This window comes from Anopheles marshallii, chromosome 2 (assembly GCF_943734725.1).
Source record: "Anopheles marshallii chromosome 2, idAnoMarsDA_429_01, whole genome shotgun sequence".
NCBI classification, from domain to species: domain Eukaryota; kingdom Metazoa; phylum Arthropoda; class Insecta; order Diptera; family Culicidae; genus Anopheles; species Anopheles marshallii.
In genome coordinates this window covers 16,519,445-16,532,760 of record NC_071326.1, presented here as the reverse complement: position 1 = coordinate 16,532,760, position 13,316 = coordinate 16,519,445, and the positions used below count along the sequence as shown (strand labels likewise).

Below are 13,316 nucleotides of genomic sequence, written 5' to 3'. Positions count from 1 at the left end.
TCTATTGTGCTTTGAAGGTTTTGCTGAATCAACGATATTTGCTTCCGTAATTAATGCTAAAAAAATAATCAGCCACGCAAAAAAATATTATATCAAGTAAAACGTTATTAGTATTGATCTCCCTACAACTACAGACGGTTACTGTGGAAAACATGGAAGAAATATGAAAACATTATGTGTGATACAAATGGCAAGTGCGCAAAGCGCTTTTCGACGATCAGGCGTGATTATGAATTCAATTTGAATGATCAAGCAATTATTTATTTATTTACTTTCTTTTTTGAATTGTTAATGAACTAATGTATGGAAAAATGTACTTGCAAAAGTAAAAATTAACAGGAATGTTACACTAATCAAAGCGTCGGCCTGAACTAATGACCCAAGGGCAGACAGGTGGGATTATTTAGATATTCCCCGGTATCCTGCAGCACACCGTTCGGCGCGCAACGGAAAGGATCATCGGTCAATTCGAGCCACTTCTGCAAACGACCCCTCAATTCTTCAAACGTGTCCTTCATGTTGCTTTTCCCAAACAGATTTCTCGATTCGGTTGGATCCATCTTTAGATCATACAGTTCCCATTCCGGACGCTGATAGTATGTACGAAGCGTTTTGTACCACGGTACGGGTTGTTTCGTAAGTGTTCGATTTAGTATATCCTGGAATGTTGGCGAAACGTAAAAATCCTGATCGATCGGGAAAGGCAACTGATAGTTGAGGTTGTGTATCAGCTTGTAACGTTTGGTGCGTATAGCTCTCATCGGGTAGGTCATCGTGATTTCGTGGAAGCTCTGACTAGCAAACACGGCATCGTCCGGTTGATTAGATGGCTCATGGAACAACAGTGGCAACAAACTGCGACCGGTCAGCGTGTTTGGTTGCGGATGGGTAAGGTTAAACCATTCCAGTATGGTCGGAACAAGATCGAGATGGCTTGTCATCGAATATGTCACTTCGTTTCGGCGTGCGGCCTTGTTGGGGGATCGTATAAACATTGGTTCGGCCATTCCCGGATCGTACAGATTGGTCCTGGCCGCCGGCATCGGTGGCCCATTATCAGAGGTGTAAACAACCAGCGTATTCTCCTCCAGTCCTGCATCGCGCAACTCTTTGAGGACGAGTCCAACGCCCTGATCTAGCCGAGAAATGGTTGTGTACTGAGCTGCCAGATCATACCGTGCAGGTTGTGTGTCCGGCACGTAGTATGGAAGGTCGATCTCATCCCACACGTAGTAAATCGGATGCCAGTCTGGGATCAATCCCATTCCTTCTTCACCTGAGCCCCAACGTTCGCAGAAACTTCCGTACTGGGGAGTTATATGACCGCAACGATGCGGATCGTGGAAGGACACCATCAGGAAGAACGAATCATTGTTTGTTTTGTCCTGCTGCAAAAATTCTCTCACAAACAGTTTGATCTGCGTAATGTTTCTTCCAACCTGATTAATCGGATACTGTTCCTCAGTTCGCTCATAATCGAATCGGTACGACCCATCCGGTCCCACATGTTTCTTGCCGATCAAGCCCGTCCTTATGCCGGCCTTACCGAGAATCGATGAGATGCTGCGAACTTTCGGTAAGGAATTGAAATTGTGCACACCGTTGTGTAGTCCATACTGGCCGTTTTGGTGCTCCGGCATGCCCGTGAGTATTGCGGCGCGAGACGGTGAACAGCTGCTTACCGAAGCATAGGCATTGTTGAAAATCAAACTTTCCTTTGCCAGCGCGTCCAGGAAAGGTGTCTGTACGATACGGTTCCGGTATGCACCCATCTCAAAGCCTCCATCGTCGGCTACCGGAAAGAATGAAGAAGAATTATTACACGAAATATACTGCAGTTATGGAATTGTAGGCTTCCATTACCCAAAAGCAATAACACATTTTTGGCCTCGAATGGAACAGCCGACAGTAATACTAAGCTCAACAGTAGTTCCGTGCGCCACGACATCTTTTGATCTTCATCTAAGCTATGCGCGTTTCACCTTTCACTTTTTCCGGAATGTTTGTGGCAGTTTCTTTTACAGGTAGAGTGGTACGGTGCGACAGTAAAACACAATAAACTTGCAGAGTTGTAATGTTGCTTTCAAAGTTCAATGTACGTTTGTAGTTTTGTATGTACCGTTTTGTACTGATTCTTTGATTTGCCCAACAGGTTATTTCATAAAGTAGAAATTTTAAACACAACAGAAGTCTATTTTTGAATGTTGTATGTTTTCAATATAAGCGTTTCTACGTGGATAACAAGCGTGCAAAACTGTGAACAATTTTGTAAAAAAATGTTCAACATGAAAACTGATTTTTTTGTTTACACTGTGTTTTTTTGCATACGTTACAAATTGTAACGGGTCTGCATTACACCTTGCCTTGGCAACCTTGGCAATATGCATGTTCGAAATTAAATTCCACGCAAAACCATTTCTTAAAATAAGTTTAATCTAAGCTTGTGGTTTCTTTAACATAAATCTTCTGCATTATCAGAAAATGCTACAAACAGCTCTATCGTAGAGGATTTGTTTTCTTTTAGTTGCCTTCGAAATCGAGGCTTCGAAACGTTGGTTTGTAACGAGCCTTTTGAAATGCATGTCATCTTCGAATTTGACCACGGTTTAAACTCGGCACCATAAACTCAACAAATCACAGAAGGGGAGGAACGTCAAATAGAATATAGAAAAAAGCAAAAATAAAGATACAGAAAATAAATGTTTCCATCGGATAGAGTTCATACTTTGCTGAATTGCACTATTTGCTGCGTTGTATCAACAATACAAGTGTATTTTGGGTAGAGGTAATAGATAAACCATATTACTTTCGTGCTTTTCGTGAGATAACACCTGGTCAAGGGCAAGCTAAAGAAGGTGACGACGGTAAAGCGTAGAAAACATGTCGGAGTCCTACGGTAAATATTACACGCACTCAAAGGGTGCCTGCATCTCCTGTGCTGGCATTAACAAAATAGTGATTCATTAATATTTAATTTTGACCCCCTTTTTTATTTTTGTTGTTGTTTCGTGTCTCTTGTTTTTCGCGATACCCGCATATTAGACTATCTTTTCAAATTTCTCATCATTGGACGTGCGGATAGTGGCAAATCCTGCCTGCTGCATCACTTTATCGAGAACAAATGTAAGTAAACGTTAAGCAAAGTTGGCCATGGCCGGAAAGCGAGGTCAGCAAAATGCGATGAACCGAAACGTGTGAAACGTAGATGCGTACATAGCAGTAACATCGGATGGTTGTTCTTACACGGCCCCAAGATTACAATGTGAAAGTTCAAGCAATAACAAAATGTTATTTTGATTTTTTTGTCCTTACCGTGTTGTCGGTCGGTGCTGGGCGCGCAGTTAAGGAGGATAGTTCGCACACAATCGGCGTGGAGTTTGGTTCACGAATCGTGAACGTTGGTGGAAAGTCGATTAAGCTACAGATCTGGGACACAGCCGGACAAGAACGGTTCCGATCGGTAACGCGGTCTTACTATCGTGGTGCAGCGGGTGCACTACTGGTCTACGACACAACCTCGCGCGACAGCTTTAACGTGCTGTGGAACTGGCTGAACGATGCTCGCACACTGGCTAGCCAAAACATCTGCATTTTGCTGGTGGGAAACAAAAAGGATCTGGAGGAAGACCGTGAGGTAACGTTTCTGGAAGCGAGCAACTTTGCCCAGGAGAACGAGCTTATCTTTCTGGAGACGAGCGCCAAGACAGGTGAAAATGTGGAGGAAGCATTCTTGAAATGCTCAAAAACCATCCTGGCCAAGATCGAAACGGGTGAACTGGATCCAGAACGGATCGGTAGCGGTATTCAGTATGGAGATGCCGTGGCACGTAATGCAGCTGGCGGAACGCTCGCGAGTGGACAGCAACCGAGGAGTCGTCTGAGGCCGGACTGTGCTGGAAGCGGCAGCTGCCGATCATCGTAGAAGGTGTGGACAAACGGTAAGACGACTGTTTTATAGGTAAGTTTGTGTCATGAACAACTTTGTTTTTCTATCAAGCTTGCCTTCCTTTCTGGTGGAAAGTAATGAGATGAACAGGGGTGCCGCGTACGGATTCCGCAATGGCTGTTTCTTATCCGAGCATTAGAATAAAGCGTTCCGTTATTCCTAATCGGGCACACAGAAGAACGATTGTGTAAAGAAATGAATCTCAAAAAATGTGCTACGCAAAATGTTTATAAGATAAAATCTCGGCTATGGTTAGAGTTGCGGGTAGGCGACTTCTGATCATCCGGATTGTTTAGGATTCAGTATTGGACTATACGTTACTAAAATGTAATTGCACAGCACATTCAGACGCAAGACGTTTGAAGGAAAAAAGGAAATATTGACCTGCGTCCTTTCGATCGCATTTCAGTCAATCTGTGTTACTCTTGAACTTATACATAATCTTCCCAACCTAGCACGATATCCGTAAGGGTTATTGAATTGGTCTTTGTCTTATGTAATTCTAAGCGCTTTAGTTGTTGTCAAAAGTTATGTAAACGTAATAGATATGTGTCTTTTTGTTGAAGTAATGGATAATTTATTAAGGTGTAGCTTCACTTTATGCAAATTTAATACAGTTTCTCATTCATTGATTTGGCTTAGATAAACCTTATAACATCAGTACACAGTACCACGTTGGGAAACAAAACTCATGAGGTTATCTAACTGTCAAACAAATCATACATCAGTTTATCGAAATGATTATGTTCCGTTCTGGTAATATCTCTGGTTTTCTCAATTCTTTTATGAGCAAAGTGTTCTGGATCGGTTTTGATGTAAAGAGTATAAAGATTATATTGATGATCAGTTTATTCGTAGACGTAGATTTAACAGATGGAGCCTTCGGTTCAGTACCGGTTGAAATGTTTAGGGAATGTGATGTTAATTACGACTCGCGGGACAAAGTGCAGAGCAGACTAAACAACTTAAACCACTTAGATGTAACTGTAAAGAAACAAGAAAAAAAACATTTAAACCTCCTAAATACAAAAAAAGAAACTTTATTGTGCATTAGACATCTTTATACCTGAGAAGAGTGGAGGAGAAAATTGAAATCAATAAATTTCTTAAACAAGATTAGTTTATCTCTGCGTCAAATCATCTTAAGTACTCTCAATGATCTTGATGACGTGTAATATGGTACCGTTTGATGTGCTGTTTTTTTTAATTTAGCTTCGAGAGTGCTGAAAAATAAATATTCCATATTTTACCAGCTACACGAAGCACTCTCGCTTTTAGATATGACTTGTTAGTTAAAATTTTAATTATCATGTAATATTGTAAGTCTACAAAAATTAAAGTCTTAAAGTATAGTTAATAATACAAAAAAGGCTTTCTTTATCATATAAGTCATAACATTCCTCTTCTCTCTTATCACAAATATCACTAATTATACATACAGTAGAACGTCGATTAGCTGGGGCCTGATTAAGCGGCGGGCTGATTATCTGTGATCTAAAATATGACAGCTAGTAGAATAGTTCTGACTTTTATGTCCGTTCATCCAAGTGGCCTCTAGAAGAACTTGAGAGTTTTCTATCAAGAGTTCATAAAGTTAAACCCCCTGGAAAATGCCACATTTTTTTAATAAAAACTAACTTCTAATATTAAGCATATATTACATGATTGCTTTTCAAGTTGATCTGTCTTCTTCACCTTCAGTTATTGCGGTTCACAGTTGCACAGATAATCGACGTTATACTGTATATCACCAACTGCTATAGAAGTATTCCTCGAAATTTCTATTTTCATAAACAGATTCAGCATCTGTGTACAAATAAAATGTGCTATCCATGTATAAGCAACACCTTTGTTTCTGGAGGCAAAATTTGGATCAAAAGGTTCATATTATATCCTAGGAAATAAGGTAATTCTACAACATATCACTTTTTTAAAAATTCGGGTTAGTTGTTCGGTAGGGTTCTATAAGAATTCTTATGCGTTATGCACAAATTGAATGTTGAAATATAATTATTATCTACTGTAATGTATCCGAACACAAACTATGATATGATGAGTTTTGTATACAATAATTATAAAACTTAACATTGCCTTTTCAAAATATTCCGATTCTAGGCGTAGGATAAACATAACCGCTTATTATATTTCCACAGCATCCAGCATCTGGAGAAGAGGGCTCCATCGATGGGAGAGCCCAAAACACAAGCTGTAAGCTTAACTTCAATACGTACGTATCCTAAAAGTATACAAACATTTTTAAAATTACAAGAATATTATAAGAATTAGTTGTTTAATATTTGAAAATAAATATTTATCTCTCTCTCCCTCTCTCTCTCGCTCTCTTTCTCTCTCTTTCTCTCGCTCTCTTTTGTGCAACTTTGATACGGAACGCACCCATAGTGCGCACCTATAGTAGAAGAGCATCATCTCGAAAACTTTGATACTCTCGAACGATGTTGCCACCGATGGCAATGCGTACGAGAAGCTTTCAGAGGGTTGATTGCTCTCTCATGTATACGGGTTGGTGCAAACCAGCACGGATAGATCGTTTCTTTCATATCGTTTTCAGTCCATGCTCGTACGCGTGCCGGAGCGGTTGTGACTCGCACGGTTCTCACCGGTTAGTACTACCACCTCTAAACACCAGGTTCAGATACGTGTGGGACATCCGTATCCCTGCAGGTGATCCATGTTCGATGTTTGCTAGTGCTAGGCGCGCCGTTACCTCTGGATGCTGCACGGAAAGATCAGCAAACCCCGACGTACGCTCGAAAAGCTGCAATTCGTTCGGTCTGCAGCCCGCCTCGGATCGCGTACAGCAACCTGAACGCAATGCGGGCGCGTTGGCCTTGCCAAGGTTACCCGTGATGGTTACGTCCGTTTTCGGTGCACAGGAGCAGTTAAAATAGAGAGAAAACGAAAAGAAAAGATCAAAGGTAGTAGACGTGTGGATAGTGATTGTGGAAAGATTTACCACCGCTCAATCATTTGGGCAAGCAGCTCGTTGCCGTGCGGTACCACGCGCTGAACCACTGGAGGAAAGCAGAAGATTCAATAGAATAAGCGTACCGGTTTCGAAGAAGAGATGTGAACGTGTCGCACCGAATCTAATTCATGTATGTGTATTTTATAGTGCTTTTTTCTGTTTGCCTTGACGCGTACGGCGAGCAGCTTACCTGTGAAAGACCCTACTAGCTAGAAGTGTACATTTTCCTAAGCAACGTAGGCTGTTCCGTCGTATCGTTGGTTACGTATTGGATATCATCACGATCGCACTTGTTCGAATGAAGCGCAGGTGTATGTGTTGCTGCTAGCTTTGGCGTTTTTATCACGTGCGTGAGTGGATTTTGGGCGTTCGACACCCGGCCACACTGTTGCTTGTTGCTGAGTGAAGGTTTCAACGCGGCGTGAAACTCTTTCCCTGGAAGGTAAGTGCTAACTTAAGGTAGTTTTAGAAATAATCAATATCAGCTGGAAGATCGATCCTTCTCCGTATTGCGCTATCCCTAGCGTAGCGCAAGCGTCACAGTATCGATGAGGTGCCAGATCGCTTAACGAAGTCGGATGCTTCCCAAATGCGACTGGCACCTTATACAAACTCGATGTCACCGGTTGCGTTGCGTGCCGTTCAAAGTTGCCATTTCGTCTTCCGCTTTGTCCGAAACTGGTTTGATTGGGCCTGAGGCGAGTCCGCTCTGCCCAAGCTAGTCGACCAGCCAGCAAGGCGTCCTAAACCACAATGCTGTGTGCTCTGGATGGTTTGTTGATCTTGACTGGTTTGGCATGCTGCACGTGAGAATAGAATCTTGTTCGGCATTACCATACCCGGTGCCTCATCACGAGCAAAATTAAGGTTTGTTCGATCTGAAATGGATGTAGTTGTAGAATTGAGCCACTTTCTGAAGATCGTTAACGCGTTACTCAGTATTACTTCCTCCGTGCGATTATTGCTTCGCGGTTGTGCTGGTTTGGAAACAAACCCCTTCCTGTGTAATTTCAGCCTAACTCTACAATTTTAAAAATATCCTGTTACGGTAAGAATAGCAGGATTGGAATAGGAAACATAGAAATGGCTTTCCATTAGGAATCTATTTCAAGCTAGGTGCATACAGAAATCCTTGTTAAAAGTTCCAACTCCTGCAGCTCTGGCATCATCTTGCGTTGCGTGTAACGTCTCACCGGGCACGGTTGAAGCCACATTTTGTTTGACATAGTGAGTCTTCTTGGATGTAGTCTCCCATGAGGGGCAACATCGTTATGACTCCAGTTTGCTGACGTTGGATGTTTTTTGTTTTCTGTTTTCGGACATACCTGGGCCTGGCGTGAGGATCGCCAGTGTCGCTAGTATGTTTGCGGACCATGCCTCCCTCCATTCTGCTACATGCTAGAACAGCACTTTCCCACTCACCGGTCACACGTCGGTGGGGTCGCTGGTGTGTTTGTGTCCACCCGCCCGTTGCAGTCGCATGAAAAATAAATACCTTATAACGTAACCAATAGCCGTGCGATAAGGTTGTTTCGGAAGAGGCGGGGAGAATTCAACAGCAAGCGGGGCAAATAAAAAGGCTGATGGCATCGGTTTTTGATTAACCATTCTAAAGGGACTCGGTTGGGCGCGGTCTAAGCGAAAGGTTTTGGGGGAGATAGTATGCATGGTATGGGGAGGTTGGTAGGTCGGACTTGGAGGGGAAATTTCCGCGAGTGAAATCGTACCCCGGCAGAACACTGGCCGATGTCCTCCTGTTAATATCTGACCTTATTTCAACACGGTGGTTGTTCATTTGCCACTAAACAGACAAAGTTTAATCAATGGAATAATGTGTGTTCGGTGGACAATTTGAGCGATGAAAGAGAATCGGTTGTGATGTAACGTAGCAAGAAGCAAAAGAACACGAAGGGCATTGATTCTTTGAATCTCGCTGGCTTACTGGATAGAATTGGGTCGGAAAAGCATGGAAATGGAGTGTTTTGCCGGCAACCATGAATTGCTGATCTTCGCCGCGTGTGTCTTTTGCGTATGGAAAGACACTTAAAAACGTTTGTTCCTCGTTTTGCTAACATAAAAAAAGGCGCCAGACGGTCGATGCAGAGCGAGAAGTGCACTCAAAAAATGGTCGATGGGTGGTGCGACATTGGGACAAGCTCTCTCTTCACCGTGGTGACGACCGTATCGCCGACAGTTGCTTCGCCCATTTCATACTGCCTTGAAATTCGAACAGGTGCACGTGACCTACGGTTATGGGGCGCATTAAGTTTTGACGATGCGCGTGAGAAGTAATGCATGCAATTACTTACAATTAGTAGCTTAGTATTCGCAAATGAGCTAAAAGCCGGGTCTGTCCTTTGTGTTTCGGGAGCAGACGGCAGAAGTGAGGAAGACGAACTTGAGCACGGGTGCATGTGGGATGAATTGCAAATTGTTGTTACATGAACGTAAATCTGGGTGTTTGATAAGATGTGGTGACATACATGTTGCTGTGTTTTTGTGGTGTAAGTTCAAAGGTGTCGTTAGTTTCGAGACAAGTGCAGAAATTGAATAAATAATTACCATTAAGAAAGTGGCAAGAAGAGCCCAATAGTCCTTTTAGTTAGAATAGAATATCCGACCAATGTAAACATTTAATTTTCTATATCCCCTTTGCAGTCTTCGATATGGTTTCTCACAAGCCCCAGGACTAGTATCAAATCTCATTTGAACCGTTCCTTTGTATATCCGTGTACCTTGACAGCAGGTTAATGATTAGTTATGTCCACACAGCTAAATTCTCTATATTTAGCCCGAAAACGATAGTACCAGGTAGTAGTCACTAAGAAAAAGAATTCTATATAAGATTGCTTTAAGAGAGCTACGATCACGATCTTGAGTTCACGCTCTATTGGCATCGTTTGCAAATGGTTAATTCTGTGCCTCGCTATTGGTTAAAATTCTCTTAAAACAACGAAACAAAAACACCCTAGTCTTTTTGGGGGATGCATCAACTCCATCAGTCCACCTCGATTTAACGATGACACGGACGGCATAAAATGATTTTACATTATTTACTAATTTACTAATTGACCAGGCTACCGATTTTTGGCAAATCTCAAAGTGCATGCATCATAATATTGATACAAAATTGATGATTAAACTCACATTCCTACACTTTTCATTGCTTATCTACAAACTATCAAGCATATAACTGCTTCGTGTAGAAGCAAATAGTCTCGACGGAGCAGTACATTTTCCACCGAAGAAAATGTATAAAACAAAACATTTAATATCTATCATATGTCCTCTTCGATTCCCTTGAGATATGTAACACACTTGTCACAGCTGTTTTGCGGACACCGATAAAACAGACTTTTCCCCGACCATGATACCCCAACCTGCTGGCTTGCTGTTTGCTGCTATATTCTATTTCCTTAATCTTCCTGCCCCCGCACGGTTATTCCCACGCCCCCGTTGCGCCATTCAGTAGATTGAGGATAAATTGTACAACCAAAATTTACGATTGAAAAATACACCCTACGGATAGTATTTTTAGCCGTCTCGTCGATTTTGCGCCTTTCTGTCTGCCAATCCGGTACCGGTGTGGAGAATTTTTATCTTGTGAGTAAAATTGTTGGTGATCACGGCAAATGTTTGGTCCCTGTTTGGTTTTGTGCGTACATTTCCACGAACTGTTTGGGTGTTTGGCAATTGAGTTTTTTTTTTTTGGACCAGCCTCCCTGAACCAGATTCGGCCAAACAGACGGATGTCCAAACTGGTCCATCATCGGTGCACATCAGAATCCGAGCTCCGGTATCAAAGGAAAAGAGTTTGATCGCTGGGAAAAGTGGTGATCGGCTATACATATATATTTGTAAGTATATGGTGGCGAACGGTTGCTGTGAACGTTGGGTGGTCACCGTCCGAGGTCAGCTGGTTTGAACTCGCCCCATCCATACGAACACCGCACACACTTGCCGGAAGCGAAATCGCAGATGCGTTTGATCGCTCTGGAGAAAGAACCGATCGGTTTTCACTTGCACGCGGCACGCTGTTGCGGCACCTCTTTAACGGGTTTTGATCAAAAATTTAGATTTTTGTTTAGGTTTTGGGGAGGGTGGTAAACGCTAACGAGAGGAAATGTGTGTCCGGCCTGCCCTCTTAATGATCGATGATCGACCACCGGGCACAGCGTGCCAATCCGTGCTTCACCTCCCATACGCAGATTACCCAAATCACTTGTCCTTAGGATTGGTTTTCTAGTTGGGGGGTTTTAGGTTGGAGCGTTGCTCCCTATTCTTACGAAATTGGGGTCAGTTACTGTTACAGCGCCCCGCATGGGTTGAGCTAAGATGGATTAAGAGAGTGATCTCCTAAGCGTTGTACGTTATCGGTTACACGAGTACAGGCAAATCTCGCAAATTTCCCAACGTCACGTCCTTTCGTGCACTAGCGAATGAATTTTCTGTCGCATCATCCAAGCGTATATGCAAGGCGTGCCAAACTGTTGCTGCAAGCGTAAATAATACGACCGCAATCGTGGCCGCGCGTGACCAACACCCACTGTGGGCGTCCCGTGTTGCTAACGCAGTTACCAAAATGAACACGAAAACCATACACCTTCAATGAGATAACAAGCAGCTGATCCTCCTAGCGGGTACTCTGGTGAGGAATATGCAACAACTTAATGTTAACATGGATTGTTCGCATATTCTTGACATTATTTATTACATTTTTATTACCATCAATGCTAAATTTGTGTGAATTTGATCGTATTTGCATTGCTGGCCCTAGGACAAAAGATGGAAAATGATCACCAAGGAACGTCGGTTAGGGAATATGGGGGACCGGGGTCAGAAACGCAATTAACGCACGCACCATTTCATGTTTTAATCCAACCGTTCTTCATGCGGAGCGAAACGATACATTATCCGCAACCATCTGTGGCGCCTTGTCAAGAGCGGAACAAAAATTTAAAAAAAAAAATACAAACCCCTCCCCAGAAACATCTTGTTGAAACAAAAGCAATTAATATTGCAACGAGCCTCCCGGAAACCCTGGGGGCAAATCTGGCGGAATCTGGCGGAATCTGGCGTAACCGTGCCCCGGGGGGATTTAAATTCTAGCAGAATGTTAAAATGTTTTGAGCCCAAGCGGAGCACCACACCGCGCCAAAAACCAAAAAGAAAATGCATAAAATGCACACATGCTTCGACGCGCCGTATGCGGGCGCGAGTTTTTGTTGGCGGTTTTTTGTGGTCTTTTCGCGCACAGCCGCTCGTAATTACGTTACCAATCTTTCCATTTCTCTTTTGTGATCCGGTTGTATTATCATCTATCTGCTATCGTCGCTTCCGCAGCATCCCGCTGGTGGCTGGGATAACTAACCAAAAAGAGGAGAAAGAAGGGAAAAAGCATCCCGACGGTTTGTGCACATTGCACATAAATTATCGCGACAGGCCAGCATAAACAAATCACCAAAGCCCGGGCACCATCCGACGATGATTATCTGGTGGTGAAAACGTGTTCATTCTTTCGGCGGTTCGGCGCGTCGCTCAGCACCAAACGCTTCCAACTGTGCAGGAAGCACTGCCCGTACCATAACGGAGGTCGCTGCTCCCGTACGGATCGTAAGCCCCGAAACCCCGCGTTGTGTTGTTCGTTTTTCGATGTTCCTTTAAGACGTCTTTATTTTTGGTGCGCGAGGAATCCTTGCGATTGCAACCCGTATTTTTAATGTTCGATTTTTGCCGCGATCCATTTCGGTTCACTTTTACTTTCTTCACAATTTTCTTTTTGGTTTGGGTTATGGGGTTTCCTCGTTGCTACCATCGGGTTGTGCGCCCCGGCTTGGGCTGGTTTTACGTCATTTCTTCCAGATGCCTGTGATACGAAGAGGGGGGAGGTTTTCAATCTCATATGGAGCACTTGTTTTTGTTCTTGTATCTCACGTTGTTTGTTTTTATTTTGCGGATTAAAGTCCCAGACGCTGTCGGATTTCCCTTTGGGCCCGGCGTAACCTTGACGACACGCATCGTGGAGACATGATTTGTGTGTTGCGCGTGTAAAACTGTCTGTACTGTGTCGTACGATTCCATGGATAGGGGTATTGCCTGTTTCATGGAGACACTCACACATCCCCAAAAACGATTGGACAAATTTGATGACTCATCGTGGCGCGTGGCGTCTTGCGGTCGAGGAAAGCGGCCTTCAGGACAGAGTGAAAGTACATACATCTTATCAATGGCGGTGGAGAGAAATTGATCCTTGTATATACCACCACTTCTATTACGAGATTACAGGAACGTAAACCATGAAGATGTAGAACTTAATAGGCCATTAAATTTAGCAGAAATGTTTTCATCATTGCAGAACCAAATAACTTAGGTAATGTTATAAAC

The 13,316-nt window shown here is 43.1% G+C and overlaps 2 protein-coding genes across 2 annotated transcripts; one reads left to right on the top strand and one right to left on the bottom strand.

Moving 5' to 3' along the window:
- Window positions 1–371: 371 nt before the first annotated feature.
- On the bottom strand, window positions 372–1,948 carry LOC128708467 (N-sulphoglucosamine sulphohydrolase). Its single transcript, XM_053803446.1, has 2 exons — window positions 1,864–1,948; window positions 372–1,792 (listed from the first exon to the last, which is right to left on the bottom strand). Exons 1-2 carry the CDS (start codon window positions 1,946–1,948, stop codon window positions 372–374), a joined length of 1,506 nt encoding a protein of 501 aa, XP_053659421.1.
- A 932-nt stretch (window positions 1,949–2,880) lies between these two features.
- Window positions 2,881–3,922, top strand: LOC128708155 (ras-related protein Rab-4B). Its single transcript, XM_053803116.1, has 3 exons — window positions 2,881–2,896; window positions 3,043–3,123; window positions 3,342–3,922. Exons 1-3 carry the CDS (start codon window positions 2,881–2,883, stop codon window positions 3,920–3,922), a joined length of 678 nt encoding a protein of 225 aa, XP_053659091.1.
- The last annotated feature ends 9,394 nt before the right edge of the window (window positions 3,923–13,316 follow it).

What these genes read in the sequence shown, in the direction of transcription:
- LOC128708467 (XM_053803446.1), bottom strand. Translation starts at nt 1,948, where the DNA reads ATGTCGTGGCGCACGGAACTACTGTTGAGCTTAGTATTACTGTCGGCT. An exon ending in AAATGTGTTATTGCTTTTGG is followed by an intron (nt 1,793 to 1,863) that starts GTAATGGAAGCC and finishes TCTTTCCGGTAG; the next exon opens with CCGACGATGGAGGCTTTGAG.
- LOC128708155 (XM_053803116.1), top strand. An exon ending in TCACTTTATCGAGAACAAAT is followed by an intron (nt 3,124 to 3,341) that starts GTAAGTAAACGT and finishes CTGGGCGCGCAG; the next exon opens with TTAAGGAGGATAGTTCGCAC.